This window comes from Sebastes fasciatus, chromosome 5, assembly GCF_043250625.1.
Source record: "Sebastes fasciatus isolate fSebFas1 chromosome 5, fSebFas1.pri, whole genome shotgun sequence".
Lineage (NCBI taxonomy): Eukaryota > Metazoa > Chordata > Actinopteri > Perciformes > Sebastidae > Sebastes > Sebastes fasciatus.
This window is the reverse complement of record NC_133799.1, coordinates 11,982,706-12,005,916: the sequence shown is the minus strand read 5'-3', so window position 1 is coordinate 12,005,916 and position 23,211 is coordinate 11,982,706. Positions and strand designations below refer to the sequence as shown.

General features: G+C 47.1%; 1 protein-coding gene and 1 long non-coding RNA gene across 2 annotated transcripts; one reads left to right on the top strand and one right to left on the bottom strand.

Annotated features, from left to right (window-relative positions):
* The first annotated feature begins 1,595 nt into the window (after positions 1-1,595).
* Positions 1,596-2,078, top strand: LOC141767614 (uncharacterized). Its single transcript, XR_012593898.1, has 3 exons — positions 1,596-1,720; positions 1,781-1,924; positions 1,955-2,078. It is a non-coding gene; the product is annotated as an uncharacterized LOC141767614 (long non-coding RNA).
* Positions 2,079-6,430: 4,352 nt separating this feature from the next.
* Positions 6,431-21,167, bottom strand: LOC141768422 (uncharacterized). Its single transcript, XM_074636714.1, has 10 exons — positions 21,108-21,167; positions 20,021-20,264; positions 13,169-13,251; positions 11,794-11,942; positions 11,018-11,111; positions 9,839-10,004; positions 9,189-9,323; positions 8,664-8,731; positions 8,361-8,401; positions 6,431-7,903 (listed from the first exon to the last, which is right to left on the bottom strand). The coding sequence occupies exons 1-10, from the start codon at positions 21,165-21,167 to the stop codon at positions 7,042-7,044; spliced, it is 1,902 nt and encodes a 633-aa protein (XP_074492815.1). The 3' UTR covers positions 6,431-7,041.
* Positions 21,168-23,211: the final 2,044 nt, after the last annotated feature.

Genomic DNA, 23,211 nt, shown 5'->3' with positions numbered 1-23,211 from the left:
GCAGTTGTGGGAGCCCCAGTTGTGGGTGCTGCAGTTGTCGGGGCTGCAGTTGTGTGGACCACAGTTGTGGGGCCCGCAGGTGTTGAGGCTGCAGTTGTGGGAGCTGCAGTTGTTGCGGCTACAGTTGTTGGGGCTGCAGTTGTCGGGGCCGCAGTTGTGGGAGCTGCAGTTGTGGCGGCTATAGTTGTTGGGGCTGCAGTTGTTGGGGCCGCAGCTGTGGGAGTTGTAGTTGTCGGGGCTGTAGTTGTGGGGACCGCAGTTGTGTGGCCCGCAGGTGTTGAGGCTGCAGTTGTGGGAGCTGCAGTTGTTGGGGCTATAGTTGTTGGGGCTGCAGTTGTGGAGGCCGCAGTTGTTGGAGCAGCAGTTGTGGGAGCTGCAGTTGTTGGGGCTGCAGTTGTGGGGGCCGCAGTTGTGGGAGCTGCAGTTGTTGCGGCTATAGTTGTTGGGGCTGCAGTTGTGGGAGTTGCACTTGTCGGGGCTGCAGTTGTTGGAACCGCAGTTGTTGGGGCCGCAGTTGTGGGAGTTGCACTTGTCGTGGCTGCAGTTGTTGGAGTAGCAGTTGTGGGAGCTGCAGTTGTTGGGGTTGCAGTTGTGGGGTCTGTAGTTGTGGGAGTCACAGTTGTGAGAGTTGTGGGAGCCGCAGTTGTCGGGCCTGCAGTTGTTGGGCCTGCAGTTGTCGGGGCTATTGTTGTGGTAGCTAAAGTTGATGGGAACACAGTCGTTGGGGCTGTAGTTGTGGAGGCTGCAGTTGTCGAGGACGCAGATGTTGGAGCCGCAGTTGTAGGGGCCGCAGTTGTTTGAGCAGCAGTTGTGGGACCTGCAGTTGTTGGGGCTATTGTTGTTGGGACTGTAGTTGTTGTGGGGGCCGCAGTTGTTATAGCTGAAGTTGTTGGGGCAATTGTTGTGGGAGCTGCAGTTGTGAGAGCTCCAGTTGTGGGTGCTGCAGTTGTTGGGGCTGCAGTTGTGGGGACCGCAGTTGTGGGGCCCACAGGTGTTGAGGCTGCAGTTGTGGGAGCTGCAGTTGTTGCGGCTATAGTTGTTGGGGCTGCAGTTGTGGGGGCCGCACTTATGAGAGCTGCAGTTGTTGAGGCTATAGTTGTTGGGGCTGCAGTTGTGGGAGTTGCACTTGTCTGGGCTGCAGTTGTTGGAGCAGCAGTTGTGGGAGCTGCAGTTGTTGGGGCTGCAGTTGTGGGGACCACAATTGTTGGGGCAATTGTTGTGGGAGCTGCAGTTGTCGGGCCTTCAGTTGTGGGGAGCTCAGTTGTGGGGGCCGCAGTTGTGGGTGCTGCAGTTGTTGGGCCTGCAGTTGTCTGGGCTATTGTTGTGGTAGCTAAAGTTGTTGGGAATACAGTTGTTGGGGCTGTGGTTGTGGAGGCTGCAGTTGTCGAGGCCGCAGATGTTGGAGCCGCAGTTGATGGGGCCGCAGTTGTTTGAGCAGCAGTTGTGGGACCTGCAGTTGTTGGGGCTATTGTTGTTGGGACTGTAGTTGTTGTGGGGGCCGCAGTTGTTATAGCTGAAGTTGTTGGGGCAATTGTTGTGGGAGCTGCAGTTGTGAGAGCTCCAGTTGTGGGTGCTGCAGTTGTTGGAGTTGCACTTGTCGGGGCTGCAGTTGTTGGAGCAGCAGTTGTGGGAGCTGCAGTTGTTGGGGATGCAGTTGTCGGGACAGCAGTTGTTGGAACCACAGTTGTTGGGGCTATTGTTGTGGGAGCCGCAGTTGTAGGTGCTGCAGTTGTCGTGGATGCAGTTGTTGGGGCTATTGTTGTGGGAGCCGCAGTTGTAGGTGCTGCAGTTGTGGGGACCACAGTTGTTATAGCTGAAGTTGTTGGGGCAATTGTTGTGGGAGCTGCAGTTGTGAGAGCCTCAGTTGTGGGTGCTGTAGTTGTCGGGGCTGCAGTTGTGGGGACCGCAGTTGTGGGGCCCGCAGGTGTTGAGACTGCAGTTGTTGGAGCTGCAGTTGTTGCGGCTATAGTTGTTGGTACTGCAGTTGCGGGGGCCGCAGTTGTGGGAGCTGCAGTTGTTGCGGCTATAGTTGTTGGGGCTGCAGTTGTGTGGGCCGCAGTTGTGGGAGCTGCAGTTGTTGGAGCAGCAGTTGTGGGAGCTGCAGTTGTTGGGGCTGCAGTTGTCGGGGCAGCAGTTGTTGGAACCGCAGTTGTTGGGGCTATTGTTGTGGGAGCCGCAGTTGTAGGTGCTGCAGTTGTCGTGGATGCAGTTGTTGGAGCAGCAGTTGTGGGAGCTGCAGTTGTTGGGCCTGCAGTTGTGGGGACCTCAGTTGTGGGGGCCGCAGTTGTGGGTGCCGCAGTTGTTGGGCCTGCAGTTGTCGGGGCTATTGTTGTGGTGGCTAAAGTTGTTGGGAATACAGTTGTTGGGGCTGTGGTTGTGGAGGCTGCAGTTGTCGAGGCCGCAGATGTTGGAGCCGCTGTTGATGGGGCCACAGTTGTTTGAGCAGCAGTTGTGGGACCTGCAGTTGTTGGGGCTATTGTTGTTGGGACTGTAGTTGTTGTGGGGGCCGCAGTTGTTATAGCTGAAGTTGTTGGGACAATTGTTGTGGGAGCTGCAGTTGTGAGAGCTCCAGTTGTGGGTGCTGCAGTTGTTGGGGCTGCAGTTGTGGGGGCCGCAGTTGTGGGAGTTGCACTTGTCGGGGCTGTAGTTGTTGGAGCAGCAGTTGTGGGAGCTGCAGTTATTGGGGCTGCAGTTGTCGGGACAGTAGTTGTTGGAACCACAGTTGTCGGGGCTATTGTTGTGGGAGCCGCAGTTGTAGGTGCTGCAGTTGTCGTGGATATAGTTGTTGGGGCTGCAGTTGTGGGAGCTGCAGTTGTTGGGGCTATTGTTGTGGGAGCCGCAGTTGTAGGTGCTGCAGTTGTCGTGGATGCAGTTGTTGGGGCTATCGTTGTGGGAGTCGCAGTTGTAGGTGCTGCAGTTGTGGGGACCACAGTTGTTATAGCTGAAGTTGTTGGGGCAATTGTTGTGGGAGCTGCAGTTATGAGAGCCCCAGTTGTGGGGCCCGCAGGTGTTGAGGCTGCAGTTGTTGGAGCTGCAGTTGTTGCGGCTATAGTTGTTGGGACTGCAGTTGCGGGGGCCGCAGTTGTGGGAGCTGCAGTTGTTGCGGCTATAGTTGTTGGGGCTGCAGTTGTGGGGGCCGCAGTTGTGGGAGCTGCAGTTGTCGGGGCTGCAGTTGTTGGAGCAGCAGTTGTGGGAGCTGCAGTTGTTGGGGCTGCAGTTGTCGGGGCAGCAGTTGTTGGAACCGCAGTTGTCGGGGCTATTGTTGTGGGAGCCGCAGTTGTAGGTGCTGCAGTTGTCGTGGATGCAGTTGTTGGGGCCGAAGTTGTGGGAGTTGCAGTTGTCGGGGCTGCAGTTGTTGGAGCAGCAGTTGTGGGAGCTGCAGTTGTTGGGCCTGCAGTTGTGGGGACCTCAGTTGTGGGGGCCGCAGTTGTGGGAGCTGCAGTTGTTGTGGCTATAGTTGTTGGGGCTGCAGTTGTGGGGGCCGCAGTTGTGGGAGTTGCACTTGTTGGGGCTGCAGTTGTTGGAGCCGCAGTTGTCGGGGCTGCAGTTGTTTGAGCAGCAGTTGTGGGAGCTCCAGTAGTTGGAGCTGCAGTTGTTGGGGCTATTGTTGTGGGAGCCACAGTTGTAGGTGCTGCAGTTGTCGTGGATGCAGTTGTTGGGGCCGAAGTTGTGGGAGTTGCAGTTGTCGGGGCTGCAGTTGTTGGAGCAGCAGTTGTGGGAGCTGCAGTTGTTGGAGCAGCAGTTGTGGGAGCTGCAGTTGTTGGGCCTGCAGTTGTGGGGACCTCAGTTGTGGGGGCCGCAGTTGTGGGAGCTGCAGTTGTTGCGGCTATAGTTGTTGGGGCTGCAGTTGTGGGGGCCGCAGTTGTGGGAGTTGCACTTGTTGGGGCTGCAGTTGTTGGAGCCGCAGTTGTCGGGGCTGCAGTTGTTTGAGCAGCAGTTGTGGGAGCTCCAGTAGTTGGAGCTGCAGTTGTTGGGGCTATTGTTGTGGGAGCCACAGTTGTAGGTGCTGCAGTTGTCGTGGATGCAGTTGTTGGGGCCGAAGTTGTGGGAGTTGCAGTTGTCGGGGCTGCAGTTGTTGGAGCAGCAGTTGTGGGAGCTGCAGTTGTTGGGCCTGCAGTTGTGGGGACCTCAGTTGTGGGGGCCGCAGTTGTGGGAGCTGCAGTTGTTGCGGCTATAGTTGTTGGGGCTTCAGTTGTGGGGGCCGCAGTTGTGGGAGTTGCACTTGTTGGGGCTGCAGTTGTTGGAGCCGCAGTTGTCGGGGCTGCAGTTGTTTGAGCAGCAGTTGTGGGAGCTCCAGTAGTTGGAGCTGCAGTTGTTGGGGCTGCCGTTGTTGGGGCTGCCGTTGTGGGGCCCGCAGGTGTTGAGGCTGTAGTTGTCGGGGATATTGTTGTGGTAACCGAGGTTGTGGGGGCTGCAGTTGTCGGGATTGTAGTTGTTGGAGCCACAGTTGTGAGAGTTGTGGGAGCTGCAGTTGTTGGGGCTGCCGCAGTTGTTTGGACTGCATTTGTCGGTGTGGCAGTTGTCGGGGCTGCAGTTGTCGGGGCTGCAGTTGTGGGAGCTGCAGTTGTTGGAGCTGCAGTTGCGGGGGCCATAGTTGTGGGTGGTGCCATTGTTGAAGCTGCAGTTGTCGGGGGTGCAGTTGTGGGAGCTGCCGTTGTTTGGGCTATTGTTAAAGAAAATAATAATAGGCTCTATTATCTGTCGGGTTATCAGTTTTTCTGTCACCAAACATCTCATGTATTTTCTGAAATGGGATGAACTTTCTTTTGAACATCCATGTACTCAAAAAGAAGATCTGAGTAATTTAGGTGAACCACCTTTACTTGAGCACCAACTATCTGGCGAAACTACCCTCGCATAAGTTTTCTGTCACTTGCATAATACAGTTCTGTAAACTGCAAAACTATTGTCTTACTCATAGATGGTTCACTGATTTATCTGTGATTTGTTGTTTTTTACACTTTCAAGTTGGAATGAATGTTTTTGGGGTTTTAGTGTTAATTAATAATGATCACATATAATGTTTTGTAAAATTAAAATTTCAATATATAGCAATACTATTAATCCAATACTGCTAAAAAGTACAAATAATTTCCAACCCTTTTTTTTTTACTAATTTTCCAAACATGAAACGGGAACCTCATGCTATCTTCTAGTTATGATTTATGTTCATGCCCTTGTTTATTACTCTCCAACGTCCTTGACAGAGACTTGACATTCAGGCAGTAAATGCCATCTTGGAAAATAACCAGAGCAAATGAATCAGCTCTATTTACCATATTTTATATACATATTTACTTATTTAATTTTTTTTATTTGAAGACGAATCAGTCAAACATGTTTGCATGTTTATACATAATAATCGTATTAGAATTTCTAACAGCAAATAAACACATTTTCAGTCCAATATTTGTTGTTTGATCTTGAAGAGATCAATAGTAGGCAAACAGAATGTCAATTGTAAAACAGATAGATATCCTTAACTTTTTGAATACTTAACACAACTAATGTCTCCAGTTTACTGTGATAGCATAAGGTACTGTATATTAGACAGTTAAATACAAACAATCAAAGCCATACAATATTAATTAAATAGTTACTTTGTCCAGAGGATGTATGTAAATATCCAAGCAACAATATCCAATAAATGATGATTCTTTCCATGATGACTGGTGTTACTTCTCACTACTCCATGTACAGATAAGTACTTTTGTTTGTGCATGTTGCGCTTAGTTTGTGAATTACTCCTCCCTCAGCTATGGAGGGAGTGACAAGGCATTGGAGATAGGAGCTACATTCATATACTGTAACCTGAAAAACCACTAAGTCCAGTAAGTCACAGACACATGTTTACAAAATATATGACAGTACAAACTAAATCATAAAACCCATCATACCTTTTACCATGCAGCATTAGGCTGACAATCCAGTTTTTAAAGACTGTTATTGGTTCCCTTAATTTTTTTCTGAACTGTGAAGAGGGAAAACCCAGATATTTACAAAGTTTGTAATGAATGACGGGTTGTTTCAATTCAATTAAATTTATTTTTATATAGCATCAACTCATAACAGAAGTTATCTCGAGACTCTGTACTCTACTATAATTTAGAGACCCAACAAGAGATGCCCCATGAGCATGCATTCTTATGCAAGGCAAGGCAAGGCTGCTTTATTTGTGCTTTACACAAACAATCAAGAACATTGCAACAAAGTGCAAAAGAACATTAAGACATAATTAAAACAGTCATAAACACATAAAAACGTTAAAGATTAGAAAATAAAAACAAGCTAAAAATAAAAGCTATAATAGAAGCTAAAATAGAGTATAACACACAAGTAAAAGTTATAGTGCAGTATAAGATAACTATTTGGTTTAATAAAAGGCAGCAGCAAACAAGAAAGTTTGAATCTTAGATTTAAAAGAACTAAGAGTTGGAGCGGTCCTGCAGTTTTCTGGGAGCTTGTTCCAAATACTTGGTGCATAAAAACTGAACACTGCTTCTGCATGTTTATGCTTTTAAGCCTTGTGGCTTTGCCTCCCTGCATTTTCTTTTTTCTTTTGCATTTTCACACTCAAAGGGACTCCTGAGATTACACCCTCAGTTTTGCCATCGCTCCTGGAATATGAGCCTTCATTCTTTCCCCTTTAAGTGAAATCATTCTGAGAATCTTTTCCTGCTGGTGTTTGTTTGCTGCATGCATCAGGACTCGTTTGTTATTCAAAACCTAGCGAACTTGATTTTACCAATCTCTTCCTCGATCGTTTAGTTCGTTTGATCGGGTGATAGTGCCCTCCATCCTGATTAAATTCAATCACTACTTTCCATTCCTGTTCTTGTGATTGACTCTCTTGAATCTGCCTCTCATTGCAACTAGTTCTTGATTTCTTTCTGTAACCTCTCTAACCCTCGCTGCCATCTGACCAACATCTCGCTCTCGCTCTCGCTCTTGCTCGTCTTTCCCTTTCCCTCAATGCCTTTTTCTGCCTCCTAGATTCCATCCATTTTATATCCTCACCACTGGACCCATCTGAACTGGCTGTCATGATTTTACAGTCACAGTACAGTTTATGCTGATCCACCAAACAGACAATTTGCTACCGACAGTCGGTGCTGCAGTTGTCGGGGCTGCAGTTGTCCGGACCGCAGTTGTGGGGACTGCAGGTGTTGAGGCTGCAGTTGTGGGAGCTGCAGTTGTTGCGGCTATAGTTGTTGGGGCTGCAGTTGTGGGGGCCGCAGTTGTGGGAGCTGCAGTTGTTGCGGCTATAGTTGTTGGGGCTGCAGTTGTGGCGGCCGCAGTTGTGGGAGCTGCAGTTGTTGGGGCTGCAGTTGTCGGGGCAGCAGTTGTTGGAACCGCAGTTGCTGGGGCTATTGTTGTGGGAGCCGAAGTTGTAGGTGCTGCAGTTGTCGTGGATGCAGTTGTTGGGGACGCAGTTGTGGGAGTTGCACTTGTCGGGGCTGCAGTTGTTGGAGCAGCAGTTGAGAGAGCTGCAGTTGTTGGGGCTGCAGTTGTGGGGACCGCAGTTGTTGGGGCTATTGTTGTGGGAGCCGCAGTTGTAGGTGCTGCAGTTGTGGGGACCACAGTTGTTGGGGCAATTGTTGTGGGAGTTGCAGTTGTCGGGCTTGCAGTTGTGGGGACCTCAGTTGTGGGGGTGCTTGGTGGTGTTGTAATTGTGGATGCAGTTATGGTGGGTGTAGTTGTGGTAGTTTGGGGTGGAGTTGTGGTGCTTGGTGGTGCAGTAGATGTGTCTGGTGTTGTTGCTGTGGTGGTAGGGGGTGTGCCAGTTGCTGATATAGTTGAGGTTATTGGAGATGTTATTGTGGTGGTCAGTGTTGTTGTAGTTGTGGATGCGGTTATGGTGGGTGTTGTTGTGGTAGTTGTGGTGCTTGGTGGTGTTGTTATACTAGGGGGAGTGGTAGTTGCTTGTGTATTTGAGGTTATTGGAGGTGTTATTGTGGTGCTCAGTGTTGTTGTAGTTGTGGATGCGGTTATGGTGGGAGTTGTAGTGGTAGTTTGGAGTGTAGTTGTGGTACTTGGTTGTGCAGTAGTGGTGTCTGGTGTTGTTGCTGTGGTGGTGGGGGCTGTGGTAGTTGCTTGTGTAGTTGAGGTCATTGGAGGTGTTATTGTGGTGCTCAGTGTTGTTGAAGTTGTGGATGAGGTTATGGTGGGTGTTGTTGTGGTAGTTGTGGTGCTTGGTGGTGTAGTAGTGGTGCTTGGTGGTGTTGTTGCGCTAGGGGGTGTGGTAGTTGCTTGTGTAGTTGAGGTTATTGGAGGTGTTATTGTGGTGCTCGGTGTTGTTGTAGTTGTGGATGCGCTTATAGGGGATGTTGTTATGGTAGTTTGGGGTGAAGTTGTGATACCTGGTGTTGCAGTAGTGGTGTCTGGTCTTGTTGCTGTGGTACTAGGGGATGTGGTAGTTACTGGTGTAGTTGAGGTTATTGGAGACGTTATTGCGGTGCTCTGTGTTGTTGTAGTTGTGGATGAGGTTATGGTGGGTGTTATTGTGGTAGCTGTGGTGCTTGTGGTGTTGTAGTGTTGCTTGGTGGTGGTGTTGTACTAGGGGGTGTGGTAGTTGCTTGTGTAGTTGAGGTTACTGGAGGTGTTATTGTGGTGCTCAGTGTTGTTGTAGTTGTGGCTGAGGTTATGGTGGGTGTTGTTGTGGTAGTTGTGGTGCTTGGTGGTGTAGTAGTGGTGCTTGGTGGTGTTGTTGTACTAGGGGGTGTGGTAGTTGCTTGTGTAGTTGAGGTTATTGGAGGTGTAATTGTGGTGCTCGATGTTGTACTTGTAGATGAGGTTATGGTGGGTGTTGTGGTAGTTGTGGTGCTTGGTGGTGTAGTAGTGGTGCTTGGTGGTGTTGTTGTACTAGGGGGTGTGGTAGTTGATTGTATAGTTGAGGTTATTGGAGGTGTTATTGTGGTGCTCTGTGTTGTTGAAGTTGTGGATGAGGTTATGGTGGGTGTTGTTGTTGAAATTGTGGTGCTTGGTGGTGTTGTTGTACTAGGGGGTGTGGTAGTTGCTTGTGTAGTTGAGGTTATTGGAGGTGTTATTGTGGTGCTCGGTGTTGTTGTAGTTGTGGATGCGCTTATAGGGGATGTTGTTATGGTAGTTTGGGGTGAAGTTGTGATACCTGGTGTTGCAGTAGTGGTGTCTGGTGTTGTTGCTGTGGTACTAGGGGATGTGGTAGTTACTGGTGTAGTTGAGGTTATTGGAGACGTTATTGCGGTGCTCTGTGTTGTTGTAGTTGTGGATGAGGTTATGGTGGGTGTTATTGTGGTAGCTGTGGTGCTTGTGGTGTTGTAGTGTTGCTTGGTGGTGGTGTTGTACTAGGGGGTGTGGTAGTTGCTTGTGTAGTTGAGGTTACTGGAGGTGTTATTGTGGTGCTCAGTGTTGTTGTAGTTGTGGCTGAGGTTATGGTGGGTGTTGTTGTGGTGCTTGGTGGTGTAGTAGTGGTGCTTGGTGGTGTTGTTGTACTAGGGGGTGTGGTAGTTGCTTGTGTAGTTGAGGTTATTGGAGGTGTAATTGTGGTGCTCGATGTTGTACTTGTAGATGAGGTTATGGTGGGTGTTGTGGTAGTTGTGGTGCTTGGTGGTGTAGTAGTGGTGCTTGGTGGTGTTGTTGTACTAGGGGGTGTGGTAGTTGATTGTATAGTTGAGGTTATTGGAGGTGTTATTGTGGTGCTCTGTGTTGTTAAAGTTGTGGATGAGGTTATGGTGGGTGTTGCTGTGGTACGTGTGGTGCTTGGTGGTGTGGTAGTTGCTTGTGTAGTTGAGGTTATTGGAGGTGTTATTGTGGTGCTCAGTGTTGTTGTAGTTGTGGCTGAGGTTATGGTGGGTGTTGCTGTGGTAGGTGTGGTGCTTGGTGGTGTGGTAGTTGCTTGTGTAGTTGAGGTTATTGGAGGTGTTATTGTGGTGCTCGATGTTGTAGTTGTAGATGAGGTTATGGTGGGTGTTGTGGTTGCTGTGGTGCTTGGTGGTGTAGTAGTGGTGCTTGGAGGTGTTGTTGTACTAGGGGGTGTGGTAGTTGCTTGTGTAGTTGAGGTTATTGGAGGTGTTATTGTGGTGCTCAGTGTTGTAGTTGTGGCTGAGGTTATGGTGGGTGTTGTTGTGGTTGGTGTGATGCTGGGTGGTGTAGTAGTGGGGCTTGGTGGTGTCGTACTAGGGGGTGTGGTAGTTGCTTGTGTAGTTGAGGTTATTGGAGGTGTTATTGCAGTGCTCAGTGTTGTTGTAGTTGTGGATGCAGTAATGGTTGGTGTTGTTGTGGTAGTTGTTGTGCTTTGTGGTGGTGTTGTTGTACTAGGGGGTGTGGTAGTTGCTTGTGTAGTTGAGGTTATTGGAGGTGTTATTGTGGTGCTCGATGTTGTAGTTGTAGATGAGGTTATGGTGGGTGTTGTGGTAGCTGTGGTGCTTGGTGGTGTAGTAGTGGTGCTTGGTGGTGTTGTTGTACTAGAGGGTGTGGTAGTTGCTTGTGTAGTTGAGGTTATTGGAGGTGTTATTGTGGTGCTCAGTGTTGTTGTAGTTGTGGCTGAGGTTATGGTGGGTGTTGTTGTGGTAGTTGTGGTGCTTGGTGGTGTTGTTGTACTAGGGGGTGTGGTAGTTGCTTGTGTAGTTGAGGTTATTTGAGGTGTTATTGTGGTGCTCTGTGTTGTTGAAGTTGTGGATGAGGTTATGGTGGGTGTTGTTATGGTAGTTGTGGTGCTTGGTGGAGTTGTTGTACTACGGGATGTAGTAGTTGCTTGTGTAGTTGAGGTTATTGGAGGTGTTATTGTGGAGCTCGATGTTGTAGTTGTAGATGAGGTTATGGTGGGTGTTGTGGTAGCTGTGGTGCTTGGTGGTGTAGTAGTGGTGCTTGGTGGTGTTGTTGTACTAGACGGTGTGGTAGTTGCTTGTGTAGTTGAGGTTATTGGATGTGTTATTGTGGTGCTCGGTGTTGTTGAAGTTGTGGATGAGGTTATGGTGGGTGTTGTTATGGTAGTTGTGGTGCTTGGTGGTGTTGTTGTACTAGGGGATGTGGTAGTTGCTTGTGTAGTTGAGGTTATTTGAGGTGTTATTGTGGTGCTCAGTGTTGTTGTAGTTGAGGCTGAGGTTATGGTGGGTGTTGTGGTAGGTGTGGTGCTTGGTGGTGTGGTAGTTGCTTGTGTAGTTGAGGTTATTGGAGGTGTTATTGCGGTGCTCAGTGTTGTTGTAGTTGTGGATGCAGTTATGGTGGGTGTTGTTGTGGTAGTTGTGGTGCTTGGTGGTGTAGTAGTGGTGCTTGGAGGTGTTGTTGTACTAGGGGGTGTGGTAGTTGCTTGTGTAGTTGAGGTTATTGGAGGTGTTATTGTGGTGCTCGGAGTTGTTGAAGTTGTGGATGAGGTTATGGTGGGTGTTGTTGTGGTAGTTGTGGTGCTTGGTGGTGTAGTTGTGATAGGGGGTGTGGTAGTTGCTTGTGTAGTTGAGGTTATTGGAGGTGTTATTGTGGTGCTCAGTGTTGTTGTAGTTGAGGCTGAGGTTATGGTGGGTGTTGTGGTAGGTGTGGTAGTTGCTTGCGTAGTTGAGGTTATTGGAGGTGTTATTGCGGTGCTCAGTGTTGTTGTAGTTGTGGATGCAGTTATGGTGGGTGTTGTTGTGGTAGTTGTGGTGCTTGGTGGTGTAGTAGTGGTGCTTGGAGGTGTTGTTGTACTAGGGGGTGTGGTAGTTGCTTGTGTAGTTGAGGTTATTGGAGGTGTTATTGTGGTGCTCTGTGTTGTTGAAGTTGTGGATGAGGTTATGGTGGGTGTTGTTATGGTAGTTGTGGTGCTTGGTGGAGTTGTTGTACTACGGGATGTAGTAGTTGCTTGTGTAGTTGAGGTTATTGGAGGTGTTATTGTGGAGCTCGATGTTGTAGTTGTAGATGAGGTTATGGTGGGTGTTGTGGTAGCTGTGGTGCTTGGTGGTGTAGTAGTGGTGCTTGGTGGTGTTGTTGTACTAGACGGTGTGGTAGTTGCTTGTGTAGTTGAGGTTATTGGATGTGTTATTGTGGTGCTCGGTGTTGTTGAAGTTGTGGATGAGGTTATGGTGGGTGTTGTTATGGTAGTTGTGGTGCTTGGTGGTGTTGTTGTACTAGGGGATGTGGTAGTTGCTTGTGTAGTTGAGGTTATTTGAGGTGTTATTGTGGTGCTCAGTGTTGTTGTAGTTGAGGCTGAGGTTATGGTGGGTGTTGTGGTAGGTGTGGTGCTTGGTGGTGTGGTAGTTGCTTGTGTAGTTGAGGTTATTGGAGGTGTTATTGCGGTGCTCAGTGTTGTTGTAGTTGTGGATGCAGTTATGGTGGGTGTTGTGGTAGTTGTGGTGCTTGGTGGTGTAGTAGTGGTGCTTGGAGGTGTTGTTGTACTAGGGGGTGTGGTAGTTGCTTGTGTAGTTGAGGTTATTGGAGGTGTTATTGTGGTGCTCGGAGTTGTTGAAGTTGTGGATGAGGTTATGGTGGGTGTTGTTGTGGTAGTTGTGGTGCTTGGTGGTGTAGTTGTGATAGGGGGTGTGGTAGTTGCTTGTGTAGTTGAGGTTATTGGAGGTGTTATTGTGGTGCTCAGTGTTGTTGTAGTTGAGGCTGAGGTTATGGTTGGTGTTGTGGTAGGTGTGGTAGTTGCTTGCGTAGTTGAGGTTATTGGAGGTGTTATTGTGGTGCTCAGTGTTGTTGTAGTTGAGGCTGAGGTTATGGTGGGTGTTGTGGTAGGTGTGGTGCTTGGTGGTGTGGTAGTTGCTTGTGTAGTTGAGGTTATTGGAGGTGTTATTGCGGTGCTCAGTGTTGTTGTAGTTGTGGATGCAGTTATGGTGGGTGTTGTTGTGGTAGTTGTGGTGCTTGGTGGTGTAGTAGTGGTGCTTGGAGGTGTTGTTGTACTAGGGGGTGTGGTAGTTGCTTGTGTAGTTGAGGTTATTGGAGGTGTTATTGTGGTGCTCGGAGTTGTTGAAGTTGTGGATGAGGTTATGGTGGGTGTTGTTGTGGTAGTTGTGGTGCTTGGTGGTGTAGTTGTGATAGGGGGTGTGGTAGTTGCTTGTGTAGTTGAGGTTATTGGAGGTGTTATTGTGGTGCTCAGTGTTGTTGTAGTTGAGGCTGAGGTTATGGTGGGTGTTGTTATGGTAGTTGTGGTGCTTGGTGGTGTAGTTGTGATAGGGGGTGTGGTAGTTGCTTGTGTAGTTGAGGTTATTTGAGGTGTTATTGTGGTGCTCAGTGTTGTTGTAGTTGAGGCTGAGGTTATGGTGGGTGTTGTGGTAGGTGTGGTGCTTGGTGGTGTGGTAGTTGCTTGTGTAGTTGAGGTTATTGGAGGTGTTATTGCGGTGCTCAGTGTTGTTGTAGTTGTGGATGCAGTTATGGTGGGTGTTGTGGTAGTTGTGGTGCTTGGTGGTGTAGTAGTGGTGCTTGGAGGTGTTGTTGTACTAGGGGGTGTGGTAGTTGCTTGTGTAGTTGAGGTTATTGGAGGTGTTATTGTGGTGCTCGGAGTTGTTGAAGTTGTGGATGAGGTTATGGTGGGTGTTGTTGTGGTAGTTGTGGTGCTTGGTGGTGTAGTTGTGATAGGGGGTGTGGTAGTTGCTTGTGTAGTTGAGGTTATTGGAGGTGTTATTGTGGTGCTCAGTGTTGTTGTAGTTGAGGCTGAGGTTATGGTTGGTGTTGTGGTAGGTGTGGTAGTTGCTTGCGTAGTTGAGGTTATTGGAGGTGTTATTGTGGTGCTCAGTGTTGTTGTAGTTGAGGCTGAGGTTATGGTGGGTGTTGTGGTAGGTGTGGTGCTTGGTGGTGTGGTAGTTGCTTGTGTAGTTGAGGTTATTGGAGGTGTTATTGCGGTGCTCAGTGTTGTTGTAGTTGTGGATGCAGTTATGGTGGGTGTTGTTGTGGTAGTTGTGGTGCTTGGTGGTGTAGTAGTGGTGCTTGGAGGTGTTGTTGTACTAGGGGGTGTGGTAGTTGCTTGTGTAGTTGAGGTTATTGGAGGTGTTATTGTGGTGCTCGGAGTTGTTGAAGTTGTGGATGAGGTTATGGTGGGTGTTGTTGTGGTAGTTGTGGTGCTTGGTGGTGTAGTTGTGATAGGGGGTGTGGTAGTTGCTTGTGTAGTTGAGGTTATTGGAGGTGTTATTGTGGTGCTCTGTGTTGTTGAAGTTGTGGATGAGGTTATGGTGGGTGTTGTTATGGTAGTTGTGGTGCTTGGTGGAGTTGTTGTACTAGGGGATGTGGTAGTTGCTTGTGTAGTTGAGGTTATTTGAGGTGTTATTGTGGTGCTCAGTGTTGTTGTAGTTGAGGCTGAGGTTATGGTGGGTGTTGTGGTAGGTGAGGTGCTTGGTGGTGTGGTAGTTGCTTGTGTAGTTGAGGTTATTGGAGGTGTTATTGCGGTGCTCAGTGTTGTTGTAGTTGTGGATGCAGTTATGGTGGGTGTTGTTGTGGTAGTTGTGGTGCTTGGTGGTGTAGTAGTGGTGCTTGGAGGTGTTGTACTAGGGGGTGTGGTAGTTGCTTGTGTAGTTGAGGTTATTGGAGGTGTTATTGCGGTGCTCAGTGTTGTTGTAGTTGTGGATGCAGTTATGGTTGGTGTTGTTGTGGTAGTTGTTGTGCTTTGTGGTGTTGTTGTACTAGGGGGTGTGGTAGTTGCTTGTGTAGTTGAGGTTATTGGAGGTGTTATTGTGGTGCTCGGAGTTGTTGAAGTTGTGGATGAGGTTATGGTGGGTGTTGTTATGGTAGTTGTGGTGCTTGGTGGTGTAGTTGTGATATGGGGTGTGGTAGTTGCTTGTGTAGTTGAGGTTAATGGAGGTGTTATTGTGGTGCTCGATGTTGTAGTTGTAGATGAGGTTATGGTGGGTGTTGTGGTAGCTGTGGTGCTTGGTGGTGTAGTAGTGGTGCTTGGTGGTGTTGTTGTACTAGAGGGTGTGGTAGTTGCTTGTGTAGTTGAGGTTATTGGAGGTGTTATTGTGGTGCTCTGTGTTGTTGAAGTTGTGGATGAGGTTATGGTGGGTGTTGTTATGGTAGTTGTGGTGCTTGGTGGAGTTGTTGTACTAGGGGATGTGGTAGTTGCTTGTGTAGTTGAGGTTATTTGAGGTGTTATTGTGGTGCTCAGTGTTGTTGTAGTTGAGGCTGAGGTTATGGTGGGTGTTGTGGTAGGTGTGGTGCTTGGTGGTGTGGTAGTTGCTTGTGTAGTTGAGGTTATTGGAGGTGTTATTGTGGTGCTCAGTGTTGTTGTAGTTGAGGCTGAGGTTATGGTGGGTGTTGTGGTAGGTGAGGTGCTTGGTGGTGTGGTAGTTGCTTGTGTAGTTGAGGTTATTGGAGGTGTTATTGCGGTGCTCAGTGTTGTTGTAGTTGTGGATGCAGTTATGGTGGGTGTTGTTGTGGTAGTTGTGGTGCTTGGTGGTGTAGTAGTGGTGCTTGGAGGTGTTGTACTAGGGGGTGTGGTAGTTGCTTGTGTAGTTGAGGTTATTGGAGGTGTTATTGCGGTGCTCAGTGTTGTTGTAGTTGTGGATGCAGTTATGGTTGGTGTTGTTGTGGTAGTTGTTGTGCTTTGTGGTGTTGTTGTACTAGGGGGTGTGGTAGTTGCTTGTGTAGTTGAGGTTATTGGAGGTGTTATTGTGGTGCTCGGAGTTGTTGAAGTTGTGGATGAGGTTATGGTGGGTGTTGTTATGGTAGTTGTGGTGCTTGGTGGTGTAGTTGTGATATGGGGTGTGGTAGTTGCTTGTGTAGTTGAGGTTAATGGAGGTGTTATTGTGGTGCTCGATGTTGTAGTTGTAGATGAGGTTATGGTGGGTGTTGTGGTAGCTGTGGTGCTTGGTGGTGTAGTAGTGGTGCTTGGTGGTGTTGTTGTACTAGAGGGTGTGGTAGTTGCTTGTGTAGTTGAGGTTATTGGAGGTGTTATTGTGGTGCTCTGTGTTGTTGAAGTTGTGGATGAGGTTATGGTGGGTGTTGTTATGGTAGTTGTGGTGCTTGGTGGAGTTGTTGTACTAGGGGATGTGGTAGTTGCTTGTGTAGTTGAGGTTATTTGAGGTGTTATTGTGGTGCTCAGTGTTGTTGTAGTTGAGGCTGAGGTTATGGTGGGTGTTGTGGTAGGTGTGGTGCTTGGTGGTGTGGTAGTTGCTTGTGTAGTTGAGGTTATTGGAGGTGTTATTGTGGTGCTCAGTGTTGTTGTAGTTGTGGCTGAGGTTATGGTGGGTGTTGTTGTGGTAGTTGTGGTGCTTGGTGGTGTTGTTGTACTAGGGGGTGTGGTAGTTGCTTGTGTAGTTGAGGTTATTGGAGGTGTTATTGTGGTGCTCTGTGTTGTTGAAATTGTGGATGAGGTTATGGTGGGTGTTGTTATGGTAGTTGTGGTGCTTGGTGGAGTTGTTGTACTAGGGGATGTGGTAGTTGCTTGTGTATTTGAGGTTATTGGAGGTGTTATTGTGGAGCTCGATGTTGTAGTTGTAGATGAGGTTATGGTGGGTGTTGTGGTAGCTGTGGTGCTTGGTGGTGTTGTTGTACTAGACGGTGTGGTAGTTGCTTGTGTAGTTGAGGTTATTGGAGGTGTTATTGTGGTGCTCGGTGTTGTTGAAGTTGTGGATGAGGTTATGGTGGGTGTTGTGGTAGCTGTGGTGCTTGGTGGTGTAGTAGTGGTGCTTGGTGGTGTTGTTGTACTAGAGGGTGTGGTAGTTGCTTGTGTAGTTGAGGTTATTGGAGGTGTTATTGTGGTGCTCTGTGTTGTTGAAGTTGTGGATGAGGTTATGGTGGGTGTTGTTATGGTAGTTGTGGTGCTTGGTGGAGTTGTTGTACTAGGGGATGTGGTAGTTGCTTGTGTAGTTGAGGTTATTTGAGGTGTTATTGTGGTGCTCAGTGTTGTTGTAGTTGAGGCTGAGGTTATGGTGGGTGTTGTGGTAGGTGTGGTGCTTGGTGGTGTGGTAGTTGCTTGTGTAGTTGAGGTTATTGGAGGTGTTATTGTGGTGCTCAGTGTTGTTGTAGTTGTGGCTGAGGTTATGGTGGGTGTTGTTGTGGTAGTTGTGGTGCTTGGTGGTGTTGTTGTACTAGGGGGTGTGGTAGTTGCTTGTGTAGTTGAGGTTATTGGAGGTGTTATTGTGGTGCTCTGTGTTGTTGAAATTGTGGATGAGGTTATGGTGGGTGTTGTTATGGTAGTTGTGGTGCTTGGTGGAGTTGTTGTACTAGGGGATGTGGTAGTTGCTTGTGTATTTGAGGTTATTGGAGGTGTTATTGTGGAGCTCGATGTTGTAGTTGTAGATGAGGTTATGGTGGGTGTTGTGGTAGCTGTGGTGCTTGGTGGTGTTGTTGTACTAGACGGTGTGGTAGTTGCTTGTGTAGTTGAGGTTATTGGAGGTGTTATTGTGGTGCTCGGTGTTGTTGAAGTTGTGGATGAGGTTATGGTGGGTGTTGTTATGGTAGTTGTGGTGCTTGGTGGTGTTGTTGTACTAGGGGATGTGGTAGTTGCTTGTGTAGTTGAGGTTATTTGAGGTGTTATTGTGGTGCTCAGTGTTGTTGTAGTTGAGGCTGAGGTTATGGTGGGTGTTGTGGTAGGTGTGGTAGTTGCTTGTGTAGTTGAGGTTATTGGAGGTGTTATTGCGGTGCTCAGTGTTGTTGTAGTTGTGGATGCAGTTATGGTGGGTGTTGTTGTGGTAGTTGTGGTGCTTGGTGGTGTAGTAGTGGTGCTTGGAGGTGTTGTTGTACTAGGGGGTGTGGTAGTTGCTTGTGTAGTTGAGGTTATTGGAGGTGTTATTGTGGTGCTCAGTGTTGTTGTAGTTGTGGCTGAGGTTATGGTGGGTGTTGTTGTGGTAGGTGTGGTGCTGGGTGGTGTAGTAGTGGGGCTTGGTGGTGTCGTACTAGGGGGTGTGGTAGTTGCTTGTGTATTTGAGGTTATTGGAGGTGTTATTGCGGTGCTCAGTGTTGTTGTAGTTGTGGATGCAGTTATGGTTGGTGTTGTTGTGGTAGTTGTTGTGCTTTGTGGTGTTGTTGTTGTACTATGGGGTGTGGTAGTTGCTTGTGTAGTTGAGGTTATTGGAGGTGTTATTGTGGTGCTCGATGTTGTAGTTGTAGATGAGGTTATGGTGGGTGTTGTGGTAGCTGTGGTGCTTGGTGGTGTAGTAGTGGTGCTTGGTGGTGTTGTTGTACTAGAGGGTGTGGTAGTTGCTTGTGTAGTTGAGGTTATTGGAGGTGTTATTGTGGTGCTCAGTGTTGTTGTAGTTGTGGCTGAGGTTATGGTGGGTGTTGTTGTGGTAGTTGTGGTGCTTGGTGGTGTTGTTGTACTAGGGGGTGTGGTAGTTGCTTGTGTAGTTGAGGTTATTTGAGGTGTTATTGTGGTGCTCTGTGTTATTGAAGTTGTGGATGAGGTTATGGTGGGTGTTGTTATGGTAGTTGTGGTGCTTGGTGGAGTTGTTGTACTAGGGGATGTGGTAGTTGCTTGTGTAGTTGAGGTTATTTGAGGTGTTATTGTGGTGCTCAGTGTTGTTGTAGTTGAGGCTGAGGTTATGGTGGGTGTTGTGGTAGGTGTGGTGCTTGGTGGTGTGGTAGTTGCTTGTGTAGTTGAGGTTATTGGAGGTGTTATTGTGGAGCTTGATGTTGTAGTTGTAGATGAGGTTATGGTGGGTGTTGTGGTAGCTGTGGTGCTTGGTGGTGTAGTAGTGGTGCTTGGTGGTGTTGTTGTACTAGACGGTGTGGTAGTTGCTTGTGTAGTTGAGGTTATTGGAGGTGTTATTGTGGTGCTTGGTGTTGTTGAAGTTGTGGATGAGGTTATGGTGGGTGTTGTTATGGTAGTTGTGGTGCTTGGTGGTGTTGTTGTACTAGGGGATGTGGTAGTTGCTTGTGTAGTTGAGGTTATTGGAGGTGTTATTGTGGTGCTCGGTGTTGTTGAAGTTGTGGATGAGGTTATGGTGGGTGTTGTTATGGTAGTTGTGGTGCTTGGTGGTGTTGTTGTACTAGGGGATGTGGTAGTTGCTTGTGTAGTTGAGGTTATTGGAGGTGTTATTGCGGTGCTCAGTGTTGTTGTAGTTGTGGATGCAGTTATGGTGGGTGTTGTTGTGGTAGTTGTGGTGCTTGGTGGTGTAGTAGTGGTGCTTGGAGGTGTTGTTGTACTAAGGGGTGTGGTAGTTGCTTGTGTAGTTGAGGTTATTGGAGGTGTTATTGTGGTGCTCAGTGTTGTTGTAGTTGTGGCTGAGGTTATGGTGGGTGTTGTTGTGGTAGGTGTGGTGCTGGGTGGTGTAGTAGTGGGGCTTGGTGGTGTCGTACTAGGGGGTGTGGTAGTTGCTTGTGTAGTTGAGGTTATTGGAGGGGTTATTGCGGTGCCCAGTGTTGTTGTAGTTGTGGATGCAGTTATGGTTGGTGTTGTTGTGGTAGTTGTTGTGCTTTGTGGTGTTGTTGTACTAGGGGGTGTGGTAGTTGCTTGTGTAGTTGAGGTTATTGGAGGTGTTATTGTGGTGCTCGGAGTTGTTGAAGTTGTGGATGAGGTTATGGTGGGTGTTGTTGTGGTAGTTGTGGTGCTTGGTGGTGTAGTTGTGATAGGGGGTGTGGTAGTTGCTTGTGTAGTTGAGGTTATTGGAGGTGTTATTGTGGTGCTCGATGTTGTAGTTGTAGATGAGGTTATGGTGGGTGTTGTGGTAGCTGTGGTGCTTGGTGGTGTAGTAGTGGTGCTTGGTGGTGTTGTTGTACTAGAGGGTGTGGTAGTTGCTTGTGTAGTTGAGGTTATTGGAGGTGTTATTGTGGTGCTCGGTGTTGTTGAAGTTGTGGATGAGGTTATGGTGGGTGTTGTTATGGTAGTTGTGGTGCTTGGTGGTGTTGTTGTACTAGGGGATGTGGTAGTTGCTTGTGTAGTTGAGGTTATTTGAGGTGCTATTGTGGTGCTCAGTGTTGTTGTAGTTGTGGATGAGGTTATGTTGGGTGTTGTTGTGGTAGTTGTTGTGCTTGGTGGTGTTGTTGTACTAGGGGGTGTGGTAGTTGCTTGTGTAGTTGAGGTTATTGGAGGTGTTATTGTGGTGCTTGGTGTTGTTGAAGTTGTGGATGAGGTTATGGTGGGTGTTGTTGTGGTAGTTGTTGTGCTTGGTGGTGTTGTTGTACTAGGGGGTGTGGTAGTTGCTTGTGTAGTTGAGGTTATTGGAGGTGTTATTGTGGTGCTTGGTGTTGTTGAAGTTGTGGATGAGGTTATGGTGGGTGTTGTTGTGGTAGTTGTGGTGCTTGGTGGTGTAGTTGTGATAGGGGGTGTGGTAGTTGCTTGTGTAGTTGAGGTTATTGGAGGTGTTATTGTGGAGCTCGATGTTGTAGTTGTAGATGAGGTTATGGTGGGTGTTGTGGTAGCTGTGGTGCTTGGTGGTGTTGTTGTACTAGAAGGTGTGGTAGTTGCTTGTGTAGTTGAGGTTATTGGAGGTGTTATTGTGGTGCTCGGTGTTGTTGAAGTTGTGGATGAGGTTATGGTGGGTGTTGTTATGGTAGTTGTGGTGCTTGGTGGTGTTGTTGTACTAGGGGATGTGGTAGTTGCTTGTGTAGTTGAGGTTATTTGAGGTGCTATTGTGGTGCTCGATGTTGTTGTAGTTGAGGCTGAGGTTATGGTGGGTGTTGTGGTAGGTGTGGTGCTTGGTGGTGTGGTAGTTGCTTGTGTAGTTGAGGTTATTGGAGGTGTTATTGTGGTGCTCGGTGTTGTTGAAGTTGTGGATGAGGTTATGGTGGGTGTTGTTATGGTAGTTGTGGTGCTTGGTGGTGTTGTTGCACTAGGGGATGTGGTAGTTGCTTGTGTAGTTGAGGTTATTTGAGGTGTTATTGTGGTGCTCATTGTTGTTGTAGTTGAGGCTGAGGTTATGGTGGGTGTTGTGGTAGGTGTGTTGCTTGGTGGTGTGGTAGTTGCTTGTGTAGTTGAGGTTATTGGAGGTGTTATTGTGGTGCTCAGTGTTGTTGTAGTTGTAAATAAGGTTGAGGTTGTTGTTAGTAGAGATGTTGTTGGTGGTGTTGTGGTGCTTTGGATTGTAGTAGTTGTGTTTGTGGTTGCAGCTCTGACCCTTTGAATCTTTGTCACGGTGAGTGTGTGGGCGGTTCCATTCAGCAGCTGTTCTCTAAAAAACTAAATGGAGAGAAAAGAGATATTTATATTGTGTATGCATCATCATAGATAATGTTAGTTGAAGAACCTTTACAAAATAGTTATTTTACACATTCTGTTTTACATACTGTACCTGTTTAACAAGTTCAATGATGGTTCCATTGCTGACCTCTCCAAAGGAAGTCAACTCCATCTGTATATGTACCAAGCCTGTAGGAAATATAATATGGAAATTAATACAAGACAAATAAAAAAAATTTGACTTGTTGACCCAACGTTAAAAGAATGCCTGTTAAATGCTACAGGCCTTTGATCATAGAACAAGTATTGCTTTTCAATTACTAGTGTTAAAGGAAATACCAGGAAATAATCACTGATGATGACAAATGAGAAGAAATTGTTTTTAAATAAGGTTGTAAAGCTAAATTATGTGAATCATTGATTCTTGTGGTCAGTTCATTGTGGTACTTGTGGTCAAGTAAAATTTAGGATGAATTCAGGATTCATTTTTTTTCCAGTCCAGTAACCTACAATTCAATATTCACTTTTCTATGACCATTAGAGTATCACTAGAATTCCAATGTAATAGATCAAAGTTTAAAGTACCTTTTTTATAGCATCGCCTATATCTTTCTATAACCACAAATTTCGTTTTGTATTTGTATTTATAAAAACCCAATGTTGTAACGGTATGCACACACATGGTTCATACGATCTGATTCTGTCTGAACCAGTTACCCACTGCTGTGCTTTATATAAAAAGCTTTTAACTTTCGTACTTTTCTAATCTAGCTAGTCTTGGTTTGATTTTTTATCAGAGATATTGTTAGAGTAAAGTACATGAATATATTGACCAAACACAACACAAGAGTGTGCTGTACTGCACACTGATGAAACTATTTATTTTGCTCCACATTGTAAATATCTGTCTTCTGTTTTAGTCTGGCCACAGAACCTCATCAACATCACAGGCGATGTTCTCCCTGGCCAATACTGTAAATACTGTATATAGGTACAGTAGGAATATAGGTCCCAATCTCATACATATATGCTGTATACTATATACATACTTTCCGCTTAAAGCACTATGGTGCACTTGCAATACTACAGTAAGCATTGAGTACTGTATTGATGCAGTACTACAATACTGTAATGAGAGTAGATTTCTTATCTTACGTACTGTGAACCTGCTTACAGTAAATTTGGTTGTACTCTCTGCCCAGCCACCCTCATTATTAGATCACAGTCAACCAAAGTGGCCCGAATCTCATCAGAGATTATGGCTCTCCTCTTTGTCCTCCTCAAAGGGGTCCTCCTCTTACTCTCACTCCTTTAGTTATGCCTCTCTCTCTTATGTTTGCATCCATAGCTCTAAAACATAAGAGCTGGCACTAGGAGACAGAGTGGATAGTAGGGAATTTAAGTTTAGCATTTTGAATGGCATTACTGTGTAATGACTGTGACATATACTGTAAGGTAGCACAATCCATGCAATTAAGATTTAAAAATTACTATAATATACTACTAGCAATTATAAAAAACTGTAATCACAATCGGATATGATGTTTTAATATATACAATTTTCTAATGTCTAGTAATGCTTTTCCTTACAGTAAAATAGGACAATTCATGCAGTAAATGCCATCATACCAGTTGTTGTAGTTGCAGATGGAGTTGTGGTGGTTGGAGCCCCAGTTGTGGTAGATGCAGCCGGAGTTGTGGTGGTTGGAGCCCCAGTTGTCGTGGTTGGCGCAAGAGTTGTGGTGGCTGCAGTTGTGGTTGATTTGTAATATTAATATGAAAGAATTTCAGAAAAGCAATCATCAAATATAACCTCCTAAGGAGGTTATGTTTTCACCAGCATTGGTTTGTTTGTTACCTCCGCCAAGGCCGGAGGCCTAGGAATGAGGCTATGTTTTCACTGGCATTGGTTTGGTTGTTTGTTTGTTTGTTTGTTTGTCTGTTAGCAGGATTACTCCAAAAGTCCGTGATCGATTTGACATTTTTTGGAGGGGTGGGGTGTGGCACAATGAACAATCCATTAGATTTTGGTGGCGATCCGGATCATGATCCGGATTCAGGAATTTTTTTAAGAATTTGGATTAGCCTGAGAATTAAAGGGACTGTTTGAAAGAATCAGAAATGCTTGTTAACAGCGACACCTGTGGCCGTTAAGTCAACGAAAGACAGCGTCGGGCTCGCGCTTGCTCGCTCTACATAGACATGAACGAGCATCA